Below are 24864 nucleotides of genomic sequence, written 5' to 3' on the forward strand. Positions count from 1 at the left end.
GCGACCTCTAAAGCGCGTTGCTGTTATTATCGCTGGCTGGGGAGTTTGTCCTGCTTGGCTCGCCGTTCGACGGTGGGAGGGCAGGGGGCAGGCTGAGATGGGAGAGGGCATGTCCAAACGGCTGAAGGTGCAATTGGGAAGCGAAGCGGAGATGGAGGAGAGGGCGTTCAATAACCCCTATCCAGATTATCAGCCTCATGGAAGCACCGCCTCGGGCAGCAGTACTTTGCCTACCCCCAGCGACTCGGAAGGCAATCGATGCAGTTCGGCTTCGCCCCAACGAGACGACTCCCTCCCCTTCGAGAGCGACGGGCAGGTAAGCTAGGTGCAGGCCCGGCCGGAGTCTCTCCTGAGGGAAAGGGGCCCTTTGGTGTCTGGGCGTTTTCCGTTATGGAAAGCAGATTTCTATCTATTTTCCCTGTTAAGTGCTCGGTTAGCCTTTGTGTCTCCCTCTTTTAGGTCCCTCGCTCCTTCGTTTCCAGGCCTTCCTCCACACCCAAACCTGTGTGGAAGAACTTGGATCTAATCAAAGCCCCGCAAACCTCAGGAACTGGATGGAAGGGCTGCGTCCTTGTCTGTATGACTGTTAAACAGTAGTATATCAGTGATGTTTAGCTGTCGTTCACGTATTACCAGACTGGTGGAAAATATAATGGGATGATTACATACTCCTACTCATTGAATGTAAAAATTCCCTCCCTCTCTTTAATAGTTATTTTTGTATCTCCACTTTCAATTTCATATACTGAAATTACTGTTATATCAATGGAGGAGCGGCATTCCATCCTGTGAGCTTCATCTGCTTTATCAGATTTTTAGGAAGGTGTCTGGGAACTCCTATGTAAGTAAGCCCGTTGGGTGATTTTTGGCTTGTCACTGCCTACCAACCCAACCCAAACCACCTTGCAGGGATGTGTGAAAATAGGAGACAGGAGCATTAGGAATGTAAGCAATTTGGAGGTGACAAAAAACTAAGATAGGATAAAAATCAAATAAATATGAACTATAAATTGGGAACTTGTCATGTGAAGTGATAGATAGCCACCATTAACATTCCAGTATCTTAACAAATAAACTTGGAGAAAATATCTGATATTTCTTGAGCTATCATCAATTTTCCCAAAGGAGCATAAAGTCTGCACATTGATCAATTATTGAGAATTATCTCTTGGCAATCCCAGTCTGTTTGTCCCATGCATCAGAACTAATTTCTATGGATTTTGTTTCATGGGACATATACTGAATCAGTATAAATTGGAGGTACAATTTGGTATGGTCAGATTAGCAATCTTCCTTTAACAATGTGGGGAAGTGTTAAGGTTTGTGGTAACAATTTCTGCAACAATTTCCCCATTTAGAAATAGAATTTGCTTATTTGATCCAGTTCAATATAACAAGTCATAGAAAGGTTTACTTATTCAAAAGGAGGCTTTTGGAAAATAATTGTAGAATGGACTAGCATCTTTCAGCAGATGACAGGGAAATCCATATTATACCTTGTAATCTGAACTCAGAAATAAATCTTCCTGACTCCTGTAGGATCTACTTTCAAGAAGTGTAGCTATCTGTTCATTGACATACTTATCTGGTTCTAAACCTGAAATAAGCAACCTACTGTTCTCTTTTGGTATCTCCCTGAGTCTTCCAGGATTATAGCAACAAAATTCAATATCCAATCAACTAATAATGCTTGGCAGGATATTAATTAATGCAATCATTCACCCACTATGTGCCTTGGATTTGTATTTTAAGCAAACATGTCTAGGCGTGAACAGAAAAAAGCAAGCAAACAAAATAAAAAAACAAAACAGAAATCCAATTCCTGCTATTTCCATGACTATCACTATAATATTAAAATGTTTTGTTACCTATTTTGCTCAATAAGAGTTAGAATATGTGTTGTCCAGAGGAGCTGTTGTGCTTCACAGTTCAATACATGTATATTTAGGTAAGAATATAAAGTTAACGTTTAGAATTTCCAGTGCCTTGTCTCAAGCACTTATTTCAGCCTTGCAAAAAAAGTAATAAATTGATACCTTCCTAGTCTGCCAATTCTGCTTCCAAAACCTCTCCTCATTTTTCCTTTAACTCTCTTTTTCATATAGTGGATTTTTCTGTTTAGAGTAAAAACCTTTTGCCTTTTTTTCTTGCCCCAAAGACCAGAATATTGTCTCAAGATAATTAATGACATGTCCTAGTCTCTTTTGGTTACTGCCAGACATGCCATTTATATAATAATTGTTCTTTTTCATTTTCAACCATAGAGGAGGCCGCTATATATGGATATCTGCTGTCACTTGGTAGTTCACAAGTCTGAAATGCTTGTATCCTGAATTGTTTCCAGGATACAGGATTGACACTAATACAGCATCATTAAGCAACTACTAAATCTGCCAAGTTGCAATATTTTTCTTTCGAGCAAAAACAATGTCCTTGGAGCTCCACTGGGTTTTTTTGAAAAATTAAAATGGTGCTGATTGCAAGACCAGCTGTTCCCCAGAAAGGATTCCTCCAACTTGGAGACAGTCCTGTGAGTGAACTTCACTTTGCAAGTTCTGCAAAGCAGAACTGCAATTTTTCTGCTTCCTAATTGCATCAAAATAGAACTTTCACATTTGTACCCATAGGAGAGGCAAAAAGTTCTATTTTGATGCAGTAGAGAAAGGCAGACAAAGGTTTTAGCTAAAGGAAATCTGAATGTTATATTTTAAATATTTTAAAATATGTATTTTAAATATTTTAAAATATGTATTTTAAATATGAACTGTAGATAATAAAAAGACAAAACTGTCATGTCAGACTTCCCTATTCATTCTTCTCTGAAATCTACAGCTCCTACCATGAGTGCTTGCCTGCAGTTCACACCTACGAGTGGGATTTTTTGCTTTTATTCTCATATCCCATCTGTCTCATCTCCAGCTTTCCATTCCTGTATGCATCTTTTCTCCAAACCAATGTCTATATTCAAATTAATAAGCAAATGATATGTACAATAACTGATGCTTGTCATTTATTTTGACTCTAATGTCAAGACCATTATCACAGCATCATAATATTTTGTCAAATATAAATGGAGTACCTGTGTTATGACAGATGCTTTGCAGAGCACAATCCGAAGTTGCCTTCAGTTGTCAGGTTTTATAGAGGAAGATTTTTAACCAACATCTAGGAATAAAACAGACTTTTGTGTACTTGAACCATGAGTATTAAAAATTAATTCACTGAGTATATGTACCTTGATATTTTGAACAGCATGCTCCATATAATTAAGATTTAGTTTAGACTCTAACTGGTTCTTGAGGAGTGTGTTTAAGACTAATGATAATTAATGGCACACATTACTTAGCTGGAGGGACTAGTTAATTGGGACAACTTCAGATGATTTAGTGATGTTTAGTTATTTAGCATACACTTGAGATTGATCATATTTTTTATTTGTACTGAAGACTCAGAGTTACCGCTTTGGTAAATCACCTAGCATGGCCCCAAATGGCCATTTTTACAACCTATCAGAAACCATTACTGTAATTGATACAGCAAGCAGGGGGGACATGGCCTTTTTTGCTTGAAATAGTATGCACTCATTTAAATGTTTGAAGTTAAATACACCAAATACATTTAAATATATATATATGTATTTAAAAATTTACAGTTCCAAGATTAAGCCAAGGTATTGGACATCAAATAATGAAGTCCATACTCCAGCTCAATATATATATTTAGAATGATTCATGACTAATAGTGTGAAAAGCCACTGAAAAATTCATTATAATCTACAAAATCACACACTATTGAATTAAGGGATTTCTTCCTAGAGAATAACTAAAAGCAGGAATTTAAATAGATTTGAAAATGAACTGTTTCTTTCAAAATAACAAAAATTGCTAATCCACTGCATAGAAAGAAAATATTAGCCAGTGGCCCATAATTGTAATATTGTCAAGTTGTAGGCTAGTACTTTACAAAATACTAGACTTCTTCTAAATAAATCATCCCTTCAAAATTTTGTGTGATGGGTTGATTAGTTTCAGCCCATTATTTTCTGCATATTTTCAGATTCCTGGAGCTGAAATTCAACACAGTAAGTTGAATGATTTGCTGGATTGCTCAGTAAAAATATTACATTGACTATGGAGCCCAAATAATAGTTGATACTTTTATAATGTAAACCTAAATCTTAATATAATGTTTGTATAGCTTATCTTGTGCACTGATATTCCTGCTTTATTGAGTTATGGTGGAGAGCATACATGTTTAAACTAGCAACATACCTTGTTGCCAATTAAGATAGAACAACAACCATCACTCAGAATCACTAATCATAAAAGGGTGATCTTAGTACGGATAGTCCTCGACTTACAACTGTTCATTTAGTGAAAGTTCAAAGTTATAATGCCACTGAAAAAAGTGACTTATGACCATTTTTCACACTTAAGACCTTTGCAGCAACACCATGTCACATGATCAAAATTTGGATTCTTGAGAACTGGTTCATATTTATGACAGTTGCAGATATCTGGAGTCATGTGATCAGCTTTTGCAATCTTCTGACAAGCAAAATCAATGGGAACCAGATTTTCTTAACAACTATGTTACTAACTTAATAACTCAATGATTCACTTAACAACTGTGGCAAGAAAGATCGTAAAATGGGGCAAAACTCACTGAACAAATGTCTCACTTAGCAACATAAATACCTGTTGTTGCTTCTTGTCTTCTTCGTCCTCATCTAGTTATGATCATATAGCTATCCATTGTTAATGCTAAATTACAAAATTCTTGTTGTTTCAAAGAGAAGTTGAAAAACAAAGGAAATTGGAATGAAACCTTACTGAAAGCATGCAATCATATAGCAAGAAACTAATAAATGGATGCCATTTATTTTTCTATTTGTTAAAACAATACCTATAAAGTAAAAAAAAGAATGGTTGAAGCAGAGACAGAGAAGTTGTTGAAAGTTTTACTTGGCCAGAATAATTAAAATCATTATGAAAAACTTAAGCCTAAAAGTTGCTGGGTCTGTTATATTCCTTTGAGTGCTAAACAAACATACTGCTTGAGCTCATGATAATGTTAAACCTTAATGTGGTTTTACTGATTTGGCTTTCATTTTTCTGTGAATTAGGAAGATGTAAAACAGTTCAGGATCAAAATGGTCAAATACAAAATACTATGTTCCAAATTCAGAACTGTTTTTGGGACATGCTGGAATGTTCTGTTCTTGAAGGGGGAGTGTTGTGATTTCCATTTTGTAGTCAAAATGCTGCATTGCAAAATAGAACATTTCCAGTAAGGTTTGAACAATTCAGGTAAAATAACCCATTCATCCAAAATTGAAAATTTTGAGAGTTAAAATATTTCAGTCCCCAAACTTTTTATAATCCCTCCAATGTTTACATATAACATGTGTAATGTAATTTATTGCCTAAATGTTACGTAAATGTGATTTATTCTTAACATTTGCATGTTTTATTAACGAAGCTTTAATTTGTTATCTGAATCGGATCTTTCTTTGTGCACATAATACATCTTAAACATTTCTAGCCTTATTTTTTTGCAGATCAGCTCATATTTTAATAAGAAAATTACAACTAAAATTAAAGACTTATTGCAGCAAATGGAAGAAGGCTTAAAAACAGCAGATCCTCACGACTGCTCTGCATATACTGGCTGGACAGGTGAGTACACCTGAACTCTTTGATAGTTGATTTGGAAATGAAATCATAAGAGCTTCACTATATATCAAGCACTAGATTCTACATTCAGGTTGCATTCTGCTGATATTCCAATTGTTGATAATAATGTTTTGTCTCTCCTTCCACTAATACATCTGTAGCACATTTGATAGTATTGTGAAGAAGGTACAGAACACAGATAACAAAGTTGGAAACGACCTTGGAGGTCTAACCCTCTGCTCAAGCAGGAAACTATATCATTTCAAACAAATGGCTGTCCAATCTCTTCTTTAAAATCTCCATTGATTTTTGGAGATTTTTGATCTGGAGTACTCAGAACTTCTGGAAGCAAACCACATTGTCAGGAAATTTCTCCTTACTTCTAGATTGGTTCTCTCCTTGATAAGTTTCCATCCATTGCTTGTTGTCCTGTCCTCAGGTGCAGAACAAGAATAGATTGATCCCCTCTTCTTTGTAGCAGCCCCTCAAATATTGGAACACTGCTATCATGTCATCCCAGGCTATTCCTGCAATTATTCTTCATATGTTTTAGCTTCCATCCCCCTAATAATCTTTGTTGCTGTTCTCTGCACTCTTTTTAGAATCCCCCATCTTCTCTTTAATTCAGAAACATTTGATTCAGAAAATCAAACGTTTAGACTTTTAAAAAAAATGTCTGATCGCATAGAGGGAAGAATTCTTCCTTCTTTTGATGCAGGTTTGAAATACATTTAGTCATTGAGACACAATTTTGTCTGGGACCGTGGGAATGCTATAAGGAGTCCAGACCACACTGAAAGATTTAAAGAATATAGAATATTTAAATTAATCTGTAATCTGTCCAGTTTTAGCACACATATAATGATCCCCATTTCTCCACACCCTGATGGATTCCCTATCTTAAAACCAATTCAGAAGTACGTGAGCAAAACTGTTCCCCAAAATGGGTGATGAGGTGTAAAGTTTTTTTTTCTCTTACGTTCTGCTGGGTTTACTGCCAGAGCTGGTTCTTTGGCAGCCGGGGCTCCTGGATTTGAAAGGGGGTACTTAGGATTGTCCCAAGACAACTTTTGGATAGCTGTGGATCCACCTGCAAGGGCAAACCTTGCAGCTCCCTGAAAAATCAATGGGTGTTGCTATCCTCAGAACAGGAGCACATTATCATAAGCATTCCTGGGACTTTTAAATTCACTTTTTTAACTTTTGCTTTTGTTTATATCTTCAAAGGTTAATTGGATAGCTGAATTCTGATTTATTTCAACCCCTGCTGAATTAGTTCTGTTTTTTATTTTGGCTTTCTTTCCTTGATTTATTTGAGTGTCTCATCAATTTTTGCTCTCCATATGGAAACATGGCATGTGACTTTGGATTTGGATTTTATTAGCTGTCAAAAACTTTTTAGATCAAAATACTCAGAAAATATCTCACTCCCTGCTACCTCCCTGCTCTGTCTCTGCTTTGATCAACAATAGAGCATATTACACTGAGAAGGAAGAAGCTGACATCCAAGGGAGAAATCCAAATCTGGCTAGGAAGATGCAATCTTTAGCTGATACCTTTTTAAAAAGGTTTGATCAACTTATAAAATTGATGTAAGACATTAAAAAAAACTTAAACATTTCAAATCTATAAGAATAATTTATTTTCAAAGTAGCAGATTTTTCAGGAAAGAGTATAGACACAGAAATAACACGGTGGTAAACATCGAGAAGAAATTGTGTTTTCCAGCTGTCATCTGGCCAGGAAGAAAATATAGACACAGAAGTCATAGAGCTGATTCCATATACCTTCTGGAAGCTTAACACTGTGCTTTTATATAATAGCAGATAATTTTCTGGATGGATGAGTGGCAAATGATTTTTTAAGGGGTTTGATGGAGAATAGGAAATGGACTTCATCCAGGGGTAAAATCCTGCCGGTTTAGACTGGATCACCTGGTCAAGTAGCGATGGCGGCGGGTGTTTCAGAGAACCGGTAGCAAAAATCCCTCCCCCCCCCCCGTGCCCAGCTGAGCTATACGATCATCAGAGGGTTGTTGTTTTTTTATTTTTAAAAGCATTTTTTTCTTCGGCCGGAAAAATGCTTTTAAAAGTTTTTAAAAAGCCTCTGATGATTGCGCAGCTCAGCTGGCTGCTAGCCAAAAAAAGGGGGGGTATTTGTTTTTCCTCCCAGAGGGCTTCCGTTGAAGCCTGCTGGGAGGAAAAAATGGACTCCCCACCTTTTTTTTTTTTGCTTTGGCTATCAGGGAAGCCTGCTGGGAGGAAAAATGGGGTGGGGGGTTCGTTTTTGAGAGTGAGAGAGAGAGAGAGAGAAAGAAAGGAGGCAGGGAAGGAAGGGAGGAAGGAAAGAGTACAAACCTGGCACTAGAGGCAGCTTCAGAGGATAATCCAGGGCTGGAAGGGACCTGGAGGTCATCTAGTCCAACCTTGTTCCAGCAGGACATTGCTAATGAGTTTCTGTCTTTTGATCCCCCAGTCACATAGCCACACCCACCCAGTCACATGACCCCACCACCAAGCCATGCCCACAGAACCAGTAGCAAAAAAAATTAGATTTCACCCCTGACTTCATCTAATTAGAAACATGTAGAAGAAGTCTTCATCCTGTAATGGCTAGACAATTACTAAAATGATGATGACAGCATCTGATTGAGCAACATTTTTTTATGGGGAGAAGATAGATTGGCTTTGGAGACTTGACTTATTGTATTTAATCAATCAGCAATTGATAAGAGATGGTATAAAGAAGCAAACACTATTATTTGATCCAGGATCAATTAGGGTTAATAATGCCAATGAATTGCAGAATCTGAAATGTATTACCCTGGTTACAATGCTTGAATATTCTGTACAGCTCCTCTCCAGGACTGGCCAATAAGAATATAAGGTAGCAAAATAAATATGGAAGAATTGATTCTGGGAATGGAATGTAATTTATGGGCACAGTATATGCATTGCTTGCAGGACAAAGTTTACACAGAGATATAAGATAGCAAACATAGTTTTTCATACCTCTATCTTTGGGTATTTAGTTCTTCATTTGAAGCCTATTAAAGTTTACACAAATGATCCAAAATTTAACATTTTTGTCATGTTTTTAACACCATATAGCTGAAAAGACTCGCAGAATAACATTAAAACCTAAAAGAACTTTTCTAACAAAGAAAAAGAGGGGAAAGGAGAGATAAGAACAGAGTTGGGCAGGAATTCTTGATTTGGATAAATTGTGATAATGATCAAATTTTAAAGATTAAAGAAAGTCTAGAACCGAGGGAGTCCACTGTGCCTCAGATAGCTGGTTGTGAATCCCTCCTTGTGAAGTGGGGCCATAGGAATCAGATGGGCTTGTTGATCGCGTACCTGGCTCCTTGCTGCGTGACTACAGCCCTGCCTGAGCTACTAGAGGTGCTTGCCGGACTGGCGGTTGAGATTCCCAGACTTTTAGTCATGGGGGATTTCAATTTGCCATCAGCCGGCTTGTCATCAACGGTGGTCCAGGAGTTCCAGGCTTCCATGACGGCCTTGGACCTGATTCAAGTAATTGATGGCCCCACACACACCGGGGGAGGCACACTAGACATGATTTTTATCTCTGGACAGTGGTTTAATGATCTGGAAGTAGGAGATTTAGTGACAGAACCAGTGTCATGGTCAGATCATTTTCTCCTTCGCCTGGACTGTCGGACCGCCGCTCACCATCGCAGGGAGACGGAGCCAATGCGTTGGTTCCGTCCCAGGCGCCTGATGGACCCTGAGAGGTTCCAGACGGAGCTTGGGCCATTCCCTGAGGATCTTGCCCACGGCACGACTGAAGAACTAGTCGCGGCCTGGGAACGGGCCGCGGCTGGGGCTTTGGACCGTGTCGTGCCTTTGCAGCCTCTGACCCGGCGTAGATCTCAATTGGCTCCTTGGTTCTCCGAGGAGCTGAGGGAGATGAAACGCCGGAGAAGACGCCTAGAGAGCACCTGGAGGTCTAGTCGTTCCGAGGCTGATCGGACACTAGTAAAGTCTTTTACTAAGACCTATCTAGTGGCAATGAGGGAGGCGAAACGTTCTTACGTTTCCACCCTCATTGCATCGGCAGATAACCGCCCGGCCGCCCTGTTTCGGGTGGTCCGTTCCCTCCTTTGTCAGGAGGGACGGGATGACCCCTTACAGGGACGTGCTGAGGAGTTTAACGGTTATCTATACGATAAAATCGTTCAGCTCCGGAATAGTCTGGACCAAAATTGCGATGATCCAATCGGGATGACGGAGCCTCGTCTTGTTGAGGTTATTTGGGATGAGTTTGATTCTGTGACTCTCGAGGACGTGGACAGGTTGCTGGGGAGGTTACATGCAACCACATGTTTACTGGACCCGTGTCCCTCCTGGTTAGTACTGGCTACACAGGAGGTGACACGAGGCTGGCTCCAGGGAATTATAAATACTTCTTTGATGGAAAGGGTTTTCCCCGCCGCCTTGAAAGAGGCAGTGGTGAGACCCCTCCTCAAGAAGCCTTCCCTGGATCCAGCTATTTTGGGTAATTACCGTCCAGTCTCCAACCTTCGCTTTGTGGCGAAGGTTGTAGAGAGTGTGGTTGCATGGCAGCTTCCCCAGTACCTGGATGAAGCTGTCTATCTAGACCCGTTCCAGTCCGGTTTCCGGCCCGGTCATAGCACAGAGACAGCTTTGGTCGCGTTGGTGGATGACCTCTGGAGGGCCAGGGATAGGGGTTGTTCCTCTGCCCTGGTCCTATTAGATCTCTCAGCGGCGTTCGATACCATCGACCATGGTATCTTGCTGCACCGGTTGGGGGGTTTAGGAGTGGGAGGCACCGTTTATCGGTGGTTCTCCTCCTATCTCTCCGACCGGTCGCAGATGGTGTTGACAGGGGGGCAGAGATCGACCGCGAGGCGCCTCACTTGTGGGGTGCCGCAGGGGTCGATTCTCTCACCTCTCCTGTTCAACATCTACATGAAGCCGATGGGTGAGGTCATCAGTGGTTTCGCGGTAGTTACCATCTGTACGCTGATGATACACAGCTGTACTTTTCCACCCCGGATCACCCCAACGAAGCTGTCGAAGTGCTGTCCCGGAGTCTGGAAGCCGTACGGGGGTGGATGGGGAGAAACAGACTCAAGCTCAATCCTCCAAGACGGAGTGGCTGTGGATGCGGCACGGTACAGCCAGCAGCAGCCGCGGCTGGCTGTCGGGGGCGAGTTATTGGCCCCAATGGAAAGGGTGCGCAACTTGGGCGTCCTCCTGGATGGGCGGCTGTCGTTTGACGATCATTTGGCGGCCGTCTCCAGGAAGGCTTTTACCAAATGCGCTTGGTCCGCCAGTTGCGCCTTCCTTGACCGGGATGCCTTATGCACGGTCACTCACGCCTTGAAAGAGGCAGTGGTGAGACCCTCCTCAAGAAGCCTTCCTGGATCCAGCTATTTTGGGTAATTACCGTCCAGTCTCCAACCTTCGCTTTGTGGCGAAGGTTGTAGAGAGTGTGGTTGCATGGCAGCTTCCCCAGTACCTGGATGAAGCTGTCTATCTAGACCCGTTCCAGTCCGGTTTCCGGCCCGGTCATAGCACAGAGACAGCTTTGGTCGCGTTGGTGGATGACCTCTGGAGGGCCAGGGATAGGGGTTGTTCCTCTGCCCTGGTCCTATTAGATCTCTCAGCGGCGTTCGATACCATCGACCATGGTATCTTGCTGCACCGGTTGGGGGGTTTAGGAGTGGGAGGCACCGTTTATCGGTGGTTCTCCTCCTATCTCTCCGACCGGTCGCAGATGGTGTTGACAGGGGGGCAGAGATCGACCGCGAGGCGCCTCACTTGTGGGGTGCCGCAGGGGTCGATTCTCTCGCCTCTCCTGTTCAACATCTACATGAAGCCGTTGGGTGAGGTCATCAGTGGTTTCGGGGTAGTTACCATCTGTACGCTGATGATACACAGCTGTACTTTTCCACCCCGGATCACCCCAACGAAGCTGTCGAAGTGCTGTCCCGGTGTCTGGAAGCCGTACGGGTCTGGATGGGGAGAAACAGACTCAAGCTCAATCCCTCCATGACGGAGTGGCTGTGGATGCCGGCACCCCGGTACAGCCAGCTGCAGCCGCGGCTGGCTGTCGGGGGCGAGTTATTGGCCCCAATGGAAAGGGTGCGCAACTTGGGCGTCCTCCTGGATGGGCGGCTGTCGTTTGACGATCATTTGGCGGCCGTCTCCAGGAAGGCTTTTTACCAAGTACGCTTGGTCCGCCAGTTGCGCCCCTTCCTTGACCGGGATGCCTTATGCACGGTCACTCACGCTCTTGTCACTTCCCAGTTGGATTATTGCAATGCTCTCTACATGGGGCTGCCCTTGAAGTGCACCCGGAGGCTGCAGCTAGTCCAGAATGCAGCTGCGCGGGTAATAGTGGGAGCAACTCGTTGCTCCCATGTAACACCAATCCTGCGCGGCTTGCACTGGCTTCCTGTAGTCTTTCGGGTGCACTTTAAGATCTTGGTCACCACCTTCAAAGCGCTCCATGGCTTAGGACCTGGGTACTTACGGGACCGCCTGCTGTTACCTTATGCCTCCCACCGACCCGTACGCTCACACAGAGAGGGTCTTCTCAGGGTGCCGTCCGCCAAACAATGTCGGCTGGCTGCCCCCAGGGGCAGGGCCTTCTCGGTGGGAGCTCCTACGCTCTGGAACGAACTTCCCCCTGGATTACGTCAAGTGCCTGATCTTCGGACCTTTCGCCGTGAGCTGAAAACACACTTATTTATTCAAGCGGGACTGGCCTAATATTTTTAAATTTTAACTGGGGTTTTATCATCATTTTAGGGTTTGGAATTTTAAATTTTAAATTTTTAATACTGGCCATTTTTTTCTAATTTGCTCGGTTTTAAATTGTTGTTTTAATTATATATTTTTTATATTTTTTATCCTTTGGCTGTGCACCGCCCTGAGTCCTTCGGGAGAAGGGCGGTATAAAAATTTAATAAAACTAAAACTAAAACTAACTAATCATCTGGTGTATAAACAGTTGAGGAGCAGTCCCTAAAACTGGTTACTCAGATCACTATTGAGAGCTGTTTCTCCCTACTCTCTGTGCTCTAGCCTTGTCCAGAGACTGCTTCCAGGGATTAGCTCAGGGAGTGATCTGTAAAGCTGGCATTTTGATAGAGAACATTTGCTTCTTTGGTTTTGTCCCAAACAAAAGTTAAATTTGAAAGCAGATTAGCCCACTCTCTATTATTAAAAGGGATCAGTATTTTTCAGCTTGTTCCTTCTTAATGGCTCTGGAGGATGCAAAGCAGGCAGATGGCTCTGGAGGAGGAGAGGTGACAAAATTGTAGCGCTTGTGATTTGTTTGCTTTAAAAAATCGAAATAGCCAAATGCTCATGAAATGTTGCTTTTTAAAAAATATTGCTGCCTCTCACTTGCTTTTTTTTTTTTTTTTTTTTAGAAATGTAATAGAACAAAATTATGGTGCAGGTAGTTAACTCCTAATTCATTCCTGAGTCATGATGAAAGAATTCAAACTTTGGCATACAGTAAGACATAAGAGGAATCATATCAGTCTCCTAGGAGAACCCTTAGTTTTGAACATGAACATTTAAATACAACACTATGTTAATATATTTTTGGAGCTTTATGTGAGTTGAATGTAAATCTATTCATATTACTTTTATTTTTGGATTTTTTTCCTTTCCCATTATGTTTATTCTGTTCTTGGAGAAGCTCAGAGTGATATATACGTGTTGTTATCCATTGTGCAGCCATAGGTCTTGTGAGACAAGCTAGGACAATTGATAGTTAATTGAATTGGGAATCAATATTTTTATAATAAAGAGCCATTTCCATGGCATATATAACTTTCTTTTTTTAACCTGTTTAATTTAAATCTAAAAAGTATGTTTGAATTTTAATTGTATTTCAGTAAATAATATAATTTACCAAAATGCATTATTTGCCTACATACTTCTCTTCAGTATACAAAATACAATGGTACTTCAAACTCTCTGTTAATTGGTTCTGGGAGGCTTGATGAGCACTAAAAATGTTGAGTGGCAAATAAATCATGTTACCTTTTGTGTTGGCTGGGAAGAACTTCCTGTCTGTCCCTTTACCTATGTCAGCGCCCTTCCCAGCATAGCCAACTTCCTGTCCATTCTCCATAGCAATCCCTCTTTTCCTATCTCAGAGTACCAAAAAGAGCACCAGTACTGGGACAACATTTGGCATTTGCATGCCAAAACAAGTAGACACAAATACAGTTTCCCCCCATGCCATCACTGCTAAACATCTAATTCCCATAACACTGCCTAAAGATATTTACCCATATAATAGGGCTGTATTGCTATTATCCTTCTTACTTTCTCATCTTAAATACTACCTTCTACTGATACCTTATGATTTATCACTTGTTTGTATCTCGTGATTTATGACTTACTGCATTGTTGTTTGTATAGAAAGCTTATACACCGGAGATATTCCTTGTGTATACAATCATACTTGGCCAATAAAGAACTATTCTATTCTATTCCATTCCATTATATTTTGGGGTCAAAATGCATTGAATACCAAATTCAATGTTTTGAAGTAGTCAGTACAAAGGTACCACTGTATAAAACAATGATTATCACACATAACTCTATCTAGTTAATAGTGGCATTTTTTGTCTATATATTAAGCTTTCTAAAATATACCTGATTCATTTTGTGGTGTTGGGATTATAACTCCCAAATCTGATATTTATGACACCAATTGAAAAATGTTGATCTAGAGCAGGGGCCAGCAGGCTGGATGCATCACATACTGGCCACGCCCACCCCCGTTTTAGCGAAGGGGAAGGAAGTTCTGATATGTCACATGAACACAAGGTGACGACACGAGTCTGAAACCCCTAATCTAGAGTAATGGAAGTTAATGGATTAAAATAAAGTCATCTTTGAGTCAAAGACTTTTGATAATTTTATGCACATACCCAGGTAATTTTCTACGCCGTAACACATAAGTGAATTACCATTCACATGATATTTTTCAAATTTTTGATCTAGTTTTACAGTCCTGGTATTCCCTTCAAGTATTTATGATGTCTAATCCTTATTTTCTGAACAACAACTACTGCCATCTTTTGAAGCCAGTGCATTTTCCCACTTGGGTTTGGTAGGCCTAATAGACAAAATGCACCAGGAACTGAAATTGAAACAGAGAAATTGGAATTCTGTTGATACCTCTGAATAGTTTGAGTTCAAGTGGTTCTCCTTTTTACAGTGCTATCAGAGGGTGATCTTGGAAGATATCAATTTGATCTCTTTGGGAATTGTCCTGTGAAATACTGCATGGTTGATCTTGTTCCCATTATTTAATATCTATAAAAAGTATACAAGGATATGCAATCAGCTCTACCAGTATATAATGATGCCTAGTTACTCTTCTTTCCTGAAAGTTCAAGATAGGCTGTTTCAGGAGCTTCTATTGTAAATGTTTTAGTCTGTAATAGTCCAATGCTGGAGAACAATCTAAAGATAAATTCAAACAAATCCAAGGTCCTGGTGATTACAGCAGTAGTACTTAGATTATATATTGCTTCACAATGCTTTCCAGTCTTCTCTAAGTGCTTTACAGAGTCAGCATAATGTCCCCAACAATTTGGGTTCTCATTTTACTAACCTCGGAAGGATGGAATGCTGAGTTAACCTTGAGCTGCTGAGAATCGAACTGCCAAATTGCTGGCAGTCAGCAATTGGCAGAATTTGGCTGCAATACTACATTCTAACCACTGTGCCACTAAGGCTCTTATATGTGGTCAACCCTCTTGTGTATGAAACTGAACCTCTGTGGCTCAGACTGGTAAGACAGGCTGTTATTAACAGCAGCTGCTTGCAATTACTGCAGGTTCTAGTCCCATCAGGCCCAAGGTTGACTCAGCCTTCCATCCTTTATAAGGTAAGTAAAATGAGGATCCAGATTGTTGGGGGCAATAAGTTGACTTTGTATATAAATATACAAATAGGATGAAGACTATTGCTAACATAGTGTAAGCCGCCCTGACTCTTTGGAGAAGGGCGGGATATAAATGCAAATTTTAAAAAAAACTTTCCCATAAGAAACCTATTTTCATCTGGGAGCCCTACAAGGGGGATTTTGATTAGTTTTGGCTAATAACCAATTGCATCTAGTTTTGGCTAATAACCAATTGCAATCTTTCTGAGGAAGATTGACATGATGTGGGTGACACATCCTGGGTAACATCAAGTATGGTGTTTTACAATTGCACCTCTACATAGAATCGGACTTGAAAATAATGTGGAATTTGCAATTGGTCCAGAATGTGGTAATATGAGTGATGAATCTCCACAATCAGCACTGAAACAGTTATATAGATATTTTGCAAGGTAATTCTCTTAGTCTTTTAGCAAAATCCAACTCTTACAGAAGAGCACTAGAGCGTTATAGAGAGAAGGGGAAAAAAGAGGGCAAGGGAAAAAGGATTAGAAAACTGTAAGGAAATGTTTTTATGCCATGTGATATACTCTAGTGGTAGGCCTTGCTCTTAACATGTGTTAAACTACTAGATTTAGATGTGTACACGAATGACACCTGCAGTGTATGCGATATGTGATCACAGGTGTAGAGAAAACTACCAACTAAATCTTCCATCTTCCTTTCTGTGTGGCAATTTCAGGCATAGCCCTCTTGTATCTTCAGCTATATCGTGTGACAAAGGAGCCAACTCACCTACAGAGATCTCTGGATTATGTGAAGAGAATCCTACGTAATCTGAATGGAAGAAGAGTTACATTTCTTTGTGGTGATGCTGGACCTTTGGCAGTGGGAGCAGTTGTGTACCACAAGATGAAAAATGACAGTGAATCCAAGGAATGTGTGACCAAGTGAGTGATTGAGATTGACTAGGACAAAAAGACTAGTTGACTAAATATTCCTTGGTATAAAACTGCCTTTTGGATAGTTTCAGACAGATGATTACTGGCAAACAGTCCCAGTAATCTCCCAGTAATCCCCCTGTTGATGATGACAGAACATTTTGTCCTCATGTTGTCCTTTTTCTGTGCTAAATAATGACCTATTTTAATTTTGTGTGTGTGTCTTAATTTTTTAATTCTAATTTTTTTAAATATTCTGGAAAGTAATATTCTGATCTTGAGGGTTTTGGAAAGTCTTCCTATCATTCAGCTACTTTGAAATTGACAACAGTCATGTTTGAAAAGTCATAAAGACCAAATGTTTGGTGTTTGCATTCTTTATGTTCTTTCTTGCCTCTACATTGGATGGTTGATTGGCTCATAGGAATTCCACTCCTCTATTGATGTTTATATTTAGAATTTTAATCAGTTGCCTGCTAATCCATCCCTGGTGGAAGATTAATCTCTGCCATACTTTTGCAAATAATATCTCTTTCTCACATGGAACTTCTTCATGTCCTAATAATAAGGTTGGGGAGTTTTGTGAAACATAAGCAAAGAGTGATAAAGATGAGATTATAAACATGCTTCATCAAAAATAAATGAGATTGGAATCAATAGCAATCAAAATATCTGGCTGCCAGGAGCATCTATGATGGAGCTTCTAAAAACTCCAGAAGCTCCTTTCACTTTTACATGTATTGCATCTATGACATTTTAGGAGGACATATCCTACATAATCTGAATAGAAGTGAAATGAAGACTTACAAGAACCCATCTCATAATCACATCTGAGATTTAATGTAAAAATGAGAGTTTCATTGCATATTTTCTCAATTCTGATTTGCACAGACTTTTGCAGCTCCAGAGAATAGTCCTTGCTTCAGATTCTGACCTTCCAGATGAGTTGCTTTATGGAAGATCTGGTTACCTGTATGCTTTGCTTTATCTGAATACTGAAATTGATCCTGAGACAGTGCCACAATCAGTAATCAAAGAGGTAAGGGAAATACAATAAAATCTTGATTTTGTAGACCATTCAGCTGTCTTTGTATGTAGGATTTGTCATCTTTGTATGTGGGATTTCATTTTCCAAAAATAAAAAAACCACTTTTCCTAAAGCCTGATGTCATTTCATAATCACACAATTGACATTTGTATTAATTTACATCATTTGCATGTAAATAATGCATAATTCATAATGATGCATTTGCATAATTCAATTTGAATGTTGTAGACACTCAAATTTAAAGGATACCACTTTTCCACAAATGGACTCTTAAATCCAATTGTATACTTTTTGTACACTTTTTCTTTCTTTCACTGATATTCCAGAGAGTTCAACTTGAAATATCTGCTTTGGAAAGGAGGATATTTCTAGATGTTCATAGTACTTAGTTCTTGCAGTTACTCTCTTCTTTTTTGTATGTCCCACCTTAGCAGTTTCATTGTGCTGAACTGTGCTGCACTTATCAAATCTTTCTTTGCCTTTTCCTAAATGTTTTATTTTAAAACCACAGCCCAGAAGCAATCAGGAGGGGAGTTGCTTTTCATTTTTTTAAGTTGACTTAAGACACTAAATCTCTCATAGCCATCCGCTTTGGACTGATATTTTTTACTTTAACGTATCTATTTTGCCTCTAAATATTTGGAATTTCCAACAGGTCTAAAGCAATGCCCACATGATATTGCTGTCCATGCCTGTGTACTCCCAAAGAAGGTAGAAGAAAGAGACAGATATAATTCCTGGAGTCATGACTTCCCTCTTGCTCTGTTCTATTTTAGAGTAGTGGCTAAAACTGTGGAAACCTTTTGGGTAAAGTGTATTTTTGAGGTTTGATAGCTAATAACACCACTTTTTTTGGAGTAGTATTATAACATTATATATCAATGGAAAGATAATTTAATCAAGAATGTAATGCAATAAAGTTTGTTCAATTATCTGTATTCTGTGAAAAGTTATAGCCAATAACCAGAAAAAGGAAGCACAACTTGCTTAGGTTGATGTAAGTAGCTTTCCTTCATCTGATTGTAGCCAATGAGCATGAGTAGAGAGCCAATCAAGTGTCATGTTGTTTTGGCAATGAGCCAATCAGATCACAATAGGATTCAATTATTGATGTCATGTATTGAAGTTGAGAGGAGGACATTTGTCAGTTTGTTATGTGATCGCTATCAAGTTGGATGGGGTTTTTTGTGTTCTTTCATTTAGTGACTTTGTAAAACGTAATAAAATTAAAGTAATGCTGCAAACATTTGACTGGTCACCCAGAAAGTGATGTAAAATAGTACTAATAAGTGAACAAGATTACAGTTATAAAAAAAATTAGAAGAAAAATTGGTGGAAATTTAACTAGAGGTGGCATTTCTATGTTTTTGAAGAAGTATAAGGAGACTCAGTCACTATAAAACCACACTGGTAAAGGCAGGAAAAGGTGCACAACAGCAAGTGATGATAGAAGAATTAAGAGACTGTGCCTATGTGACAGAAGAAAATCATCTGATGTATACAAGATGAAATGGCGCAATGCAATGTGAAGTTGAGTGCAAGGACTGTTCGGTGCAGACTGCAGGAATTTGGCCTAAAATTTAGAATTCCATGAAAAAAGTCACTTTATCTCTCAATCAAAGATTGAAAAACATTAACATTCTTGATTACATTATCTTTCCATTGATACATAATTTTATGGTACTACTCCCCCCCCCCCCAAAAAAATGGTGTTATTAGCCATCAAACCTCAAAAATACACTTTTCCCAAAAGGTTTCCACAATTTTGGCCACTACTCTATAACCCACTTTAACCTCTTTCTGCTATTCTTCTTCAGTACACTGGGCGCCTGGTTTTTTGTTGGAGGTGCACAGTATCAAAGAATATAATGTGGCTCATGGAAACATCCACATTGCCTTTTGAAACCTGGAAATACTCCCTATTAAATAAAGGTGAAGTTAAAGAAATAGTGTAACTTGATATCAGCTTTTAAGAGCAGGAAAGGAGAATGCTTAGTTTTCAGAAAATTGTAGAATATAAACCAAAAGGTTTATATAAACCCATGTATTACTGGGGTGGGGGGCTTCTTAACCAAAGATGAATAAGCCTTGTTTTCCAACATCTAGCCTTCTTGAAAATTTATAAAAGCTAGTACTAACAAGATAAACCTATCGGGTTCTGAAATAGTCCAGAAATGAAGGAAATTAGTGATAGCAAGAGTGCTGTCTGAATAGATAATGTATCATCATTCCAACAAACTTAGATACTTTAGTATCCCCTCTAGCTTGGCAATAAAGTGATTTTGTGGGTGATAAAATATTGCATTATATAGAAACAATGATATGATACCGTAGGAAATCTCAAGTGCTCTCTTGAGAGTAGATTTGATTCATTTGCATCCAAGGAGCTTCTTAGAAAAGACAAGCACTGCAGGAATATATTAGCATTGCTTAGGAAAATAATAATTAAATTAAAAGAACAATGTATTTCTAGATTGTTCTTTTTCCTCCTCTGTCTGCATAAGGTTGTGGAATCCATCATTGAATCGGGGAAAAACTTTTCCAGGGAAGAACGAAAGACTGAGCGGTGCCCATTGCTGTACCAGTGGCACCGGAAACAGTATGTGGGGGCAGCCCATGGTGTGGCTGGGATTTACTACATGCTCATGCAGGTGATGTTCCATCTTCCAATAGAAGAGAATACCTGTAGCTCAGAATTGAAAAGTTGAGTGCTTGGTGTTCTTTGAGCATGGTTGTTTGCTCCGAGTTCAGATAGGTAACTACCCAACTAGGTAACATCAGTGTTTTTCTTCTTGGTTGCCCCTTGATTAGCATATTGTTTTTCTGTGTGATTATTATTTTTTTTGGGTCTGGTGTTAATCCAAAATTAGGGAACCGTCCAGACCATCCAAAATTAGAGAAATCGAAGAAAAGAAAAAAACACAAGAATCAACTATAAAATAATAGAATAAGGACTGTAACAAGCACTACGTGTGGCACCCAAGCAGAAGACTAGCAGAGCACATTCAAGTAGCAGTCAGAAGACAATGAAAAGTCCTTAATCTCATAACACATAGACAGACTCAGTCACAATTTCAGCAGGGTTACTGTGAGTATCAAAGACCAAGCTAAATTCAAGAATAGTAGAGAATTCCTGAAGCATGGCAATTAGACAAATCAACTATCAATGGATGTAGAGATAAGCTAGATTTATACATCATTCAAAAGAGCCAATAACATGCTAAGAAGAAAACAGAAAAGCATAACATATCCTTTGCAGCAATCTACACCAAAAAATCGAGGATTAACAACAGACCAACAATCAAGCAGAAAACAATAATCACAGAATTACCAACACTGGCAGGATAAGTTACTGAGGGACTAAATGCCATACTCACTAGCACAAATGATGCTTCCTAGTTGAATGAAAGACCTCAAGCAAACCAACCTCAGCACCAAGGTTTTCATGATGTTCCAACTGTTCCATGTATTTGTTTTTTTGGTCATCTAATTCTCTAAAGGTCACTTTTTGTCTGCAGCTGTCTACTTTTCAGACTATGCTAAAAGGAATTCTCTAATTCCACTTTGAAATATTACTCTACTGGGTGGGAGATCACAGAGCTTTTACTGGGGAATCATTGTTTGGGAAGGGAAGCTATTCTATTGGTGACTGGCAGTTTCTCAGCATTGTGGGAAAAGCCACTTATTCCTGTTCAGAGCCATTATAAATAGTGAGCAAGATTATTAGTTACTTTTGGAGGACAGCTCAGCCTTGGCCCTGGAGCTTGTGCCTAAAGTCTAAAATGAACACTGCCTCTCCATACTCTGATCCTGTACGCAAGACACTTTTGCTATTTCTATTAGTCTATTCCTTGATGAGGCCAAGAGTTTAAAGCCCTGGCTGAAATGAAATATTTGCCATCAATTTCCTGCCCAGAGCAAAGTTGTTCTTGCTGCTTTTGCATTCTGCCCTTGGCCAGTTATTGATATAAGCTGGGCTGTTAAGAAAAGGGAAAAGGTATCACATTGGCTCCAGACAGTGGGATGGAAACAAAGGATGAACACATCTTGGTTGGACCCAAATGTACATATATGCAGGATAATCCACATTATGAGATAAAAAAGCTTAGGATATTATAGAAAGAGGAGGAAGAGATGACTTGGTCCTATAAATAGTAGCATATATGAGATGCAAACCCAGGATCCTGATTTGTTGCTTCCAAATGAATCAAAGGTAGGTAACTGAATTGGTATAGTCCTCAATGTTACTGACTTGCAGTCCTCTTTTGTAAGTGTGCCACAAATCAAGAGCCTGGGTTTGAGCTTCAGGATGGTATCATATTCTTTGGTTTATCCATTTAATGAATAAATGAAGAAGCTGCTCATTTATTCTTCAAGTCCCGTAAGAGATGTGAATGTTCATGCACATCTTGATTATGTATTGTGACTTGAGTCCAGATTTCAAAGATTTATAGAGCTATTTCACAGCAAATAGATACTGTTGCATGTGGAATTTGTGCATAGTAGTTTTGCAGTCCTAGTTTAATGTGCAAGCCAAAACATCTGTCTTCAAGTATTTTACTGTTACAAAATATGGAAACAACAAATATGTGGAAAAGCTAACATCCCTCTTGGTATATATGAACAAGTTATTATTCTACTTTTCACAGAAAGCCAAGTGAATTGCATTATTCTTAATATTGTTAAAATTCTTGTAATGCACAAAGCAATGCATAGTGATCAAAGTGCAATTTAGATTTTATTTTAACCATAATTAAACAAAGATAAATTAGGGCATTTATTTTCCAGATCTTCAACATGGATATGAGATTCATCAAAATATGTGATCTAAACACTTCATTTTTATAGCAATGTATTCTTTACTGGATGAAAAAAAATAAAATCTTATTTACTTTTGCAGCCAGCAGCTAATGTTGAACGGGAGACATTGATGGAACTTTTGAAACCAAGCATTGACTATGTGCGGCATAAAAAATTCCGATCTGGGAATTATCCTTCATCCTTAAGCAATGAAACTGACAGACTGGTGCATTGGTGTCATGGGGCACCTGGAGTCATCCATATGCTCATGCAAGCTTATAAGGTGCATCCTTGTTTGACAGACAAATAATAGTAAAAAATATGTGATTTGAAATGAAAAGTAATTTTTCAGACTTTTATTTATTTATTTATTTATTAGATTTTTATACCGCCCTTCTCCCGAAGGACTCAGGGCGGTTCACAGCCATAATAAAAATAGAACAATATACAATTAAAACAACAATTAAAAAACTTATTATATATGGGCTGAGATATAAAACAATATCCTATTAAAATTAAACTCTCTAAAAATATAAAATTATAAAATTTAAAAAATCACGAAGCCAGTCCCGCACAGATGAATAAATAGGTCTTGAAGGTCCGAAGGTCAGGCAGTTGGCATAATCCAGGGGGAAGTTCGTTCCAGAGGATAGGAGCCCCCACAGAGAAGGACCTTCCCCTGGGGGCCGCCAGCTGACATTGCTTGGCGGACAGCACCCTGAGAAGCCCCTCTCTGTGTGAGCGTACGGGACGGTGGGAGGTATTCGGTAGCAGAAGGCGGTCCTGTAAGTACCCTGGCCCTAAGCCATGGAGTGCTTTAAAGGTAGTGACCAACGCCTTGAAGTGCACCCGGAAGACCACAGGTAGCCAGTGCAGTCTGCAGTGAGTGGTATTATGTGGGAGCCACGTTTGGCTCTCTCTATCACCCGCGCAGCTGCATTCTGAACTAACTGCAGCCTCCGGGTGCTCTTCAAGGGGAGCCCCATGTAGAGAGCATTGCAGTAATCCAGGCGGGAGGTAACAAGAGCGTGAGTGACCGTGCATAGGGCATCCCGGTCAAGAAAGGGGCGCAACTGGCGAATCAGGCGAACCTGATGAAAAGCTCTCCTGGAGACAGCCGTCAAATGATCTTCAAATGACAGCCGTTCATCCAGGAGAACGCCCAAGTTGCGCACCCTTTCCGCTGGGGCCAATGTTTCACCCCCAACAGTCAGCTGCAACTGCAGCTGCCTGTACCGGGATGCCGGCATTCACAGCCACTCCGTCTTGGAGGGATTGAGCTTGAGCCTGTTTCTCCCCATCCAGACCCGTACAGCTTCCAGGCACCAGGACAGCACTTCGATAGCTTAATATTTTAATATTAATCTATATAGCACGTACTATCCATTCCTCCAACACTATGCAGTGTGGCTTTATAAAATGTAATGCAGTTTTTATTCTTCTGTTTCTTCTCCAGATTAACCTTAAAATTGAGTTAAGTTACAATGCTTGCTTGTCCCATAGTTGAGACAAACTGTTTTAAATGAAATTTTACCCAATGCTGCATTCTGGCTTTTTCTTTTATTAGTTCTGTAACTTGGAACATACAAAATTTATATTGAATGTTATAAATTGAAGCTATATCTTGTTCTGAGAAGCTTTCAGTTTGGATTTAGACAGGCGGTGAGACAGAAGACAACAGATAAATTACATTAGAACTTTGCAGTCTTTAGCTGAAAATTCACCTCATCAAAGAAGTTGGTTTTTAGAAGTTTTGCCAGCATCAGTACCTTCATGTGTTCAGGTAGCTTTGGGAGTAATGGTCCTTGATTTACGACTGGTAAACATTCCAAGCTATGACAGATCGCCCCGCCCCCCCAAAAAAAGTTGCTTACAACCCAGAATCAAAGTTCCAGTGACCACCTCCCTCCCTGTACTTTCGTGACATTTTAGGCATTCAGCAATGCCTCACCTTTATCTCCATTTGCAGTATCCTGTGATCACATAACCACAATTAATAATGTTCTTTGTCAGAAAGCAATGTTTGCTGCCAGCTTTTAGCAAAAAAAATACCCCAAAGAGAACAATGAGTTTGCTTAACAACCATGATGTTCACCTAATGACAATTGCAAAATCAGGCATGATCATGCGGTGAGTCATTTAAAAATCTTCATGGCTAATGACCATAATTGCAGACTTAATTGCAATTGTAAGTAGAGGACTACCTGTAGTTGTAAAACCTTGTGCTGAAGGTTGGCAAAGAATGGCATTTGATTTTATGCTTCTTGATATCCACAGGTTTTCAAGGAAGATAAATATTTGAAGGATGCTATGGAATGTAGTGATGTCATTTGGCAAAGGGGGTTGTTGAGGAAAGGATACGGAATCTGTCATGGGACTGCTGGAAATGGCTACTCTTTCCTGTCTCTCTATCACCTTACTCAAGATAAAAAGTATCTTTACCGAGCTTGCAAGGTACTTTTTTTCTCTTTGTTTAGAGAAACACTAA

The 24864-nt window shown here is 39.7% G+C and overlaps 1 protein-coding gene across 3 annotated transcripts in view; it reads left to right on the forward strand.

Annotated features, from left to right (window-relative positions):
* Positions 1 to 24864, forward strand: part of LANCL2 (LanC like glutathione S-transferase 2) — a 29054-nt gene continuing 4190 nt past the window's right edge. Inside the window, exons 1-9 of one of the 3 annotated variants that reach the window (XM_058182283.1) lie at positions 122 to 316; positions 460 to 577; positions 772 to 841; positions 5561 to 5678; positions 16330 to 16537; positions 17420 to 17567; positions 20081 to 20227; positions 22477 to 22659; positions 24654 to 24830. In XM_058182283.1, coding sequence (XP_058038266.1) covers positions 259 to 316; positions 460 to 577; positions 772 to 841; positions 5561 to 5678; positions 16330 to 16537; positions 17420 to 17567; positions 20081 to 20227; positions 22477 to 22659; positions 24654 to 24830 — 1227 coding nt within the window. In that variant the 5' untranslated portion in view covers positions 122 to 258. Of the gene's footprint in view, positions 317 to 459; positions 578 to 771; positions 842 to 5560; positions 5679 to 16329; positions 16538 to 17419; positions 17568 to 20080; positions 20228 to 22476; positions 22660 to 24653; positions 24831 to 24864 lie in introns of all 3 variants that reach the window. The other 2 variants (XM_058182285.1, XM_058182284.1) reach the window with 2 other exon arrangements.

The sequence above is a fragment of the Ahaetulla prasina genome, chromosome 4, assembly GCF_028640845.1.
Source record: "Ahaetulla prasina isolate Xishuangbanna chromosome 4, ASM2864084v1, whole genome shotgun sequence".
NCBI lineage: Eukaryota > Metazoa > Chordata > Lepidosauria > Squamata > Colubridae > Ahaetulla > Ahaetulla prasina.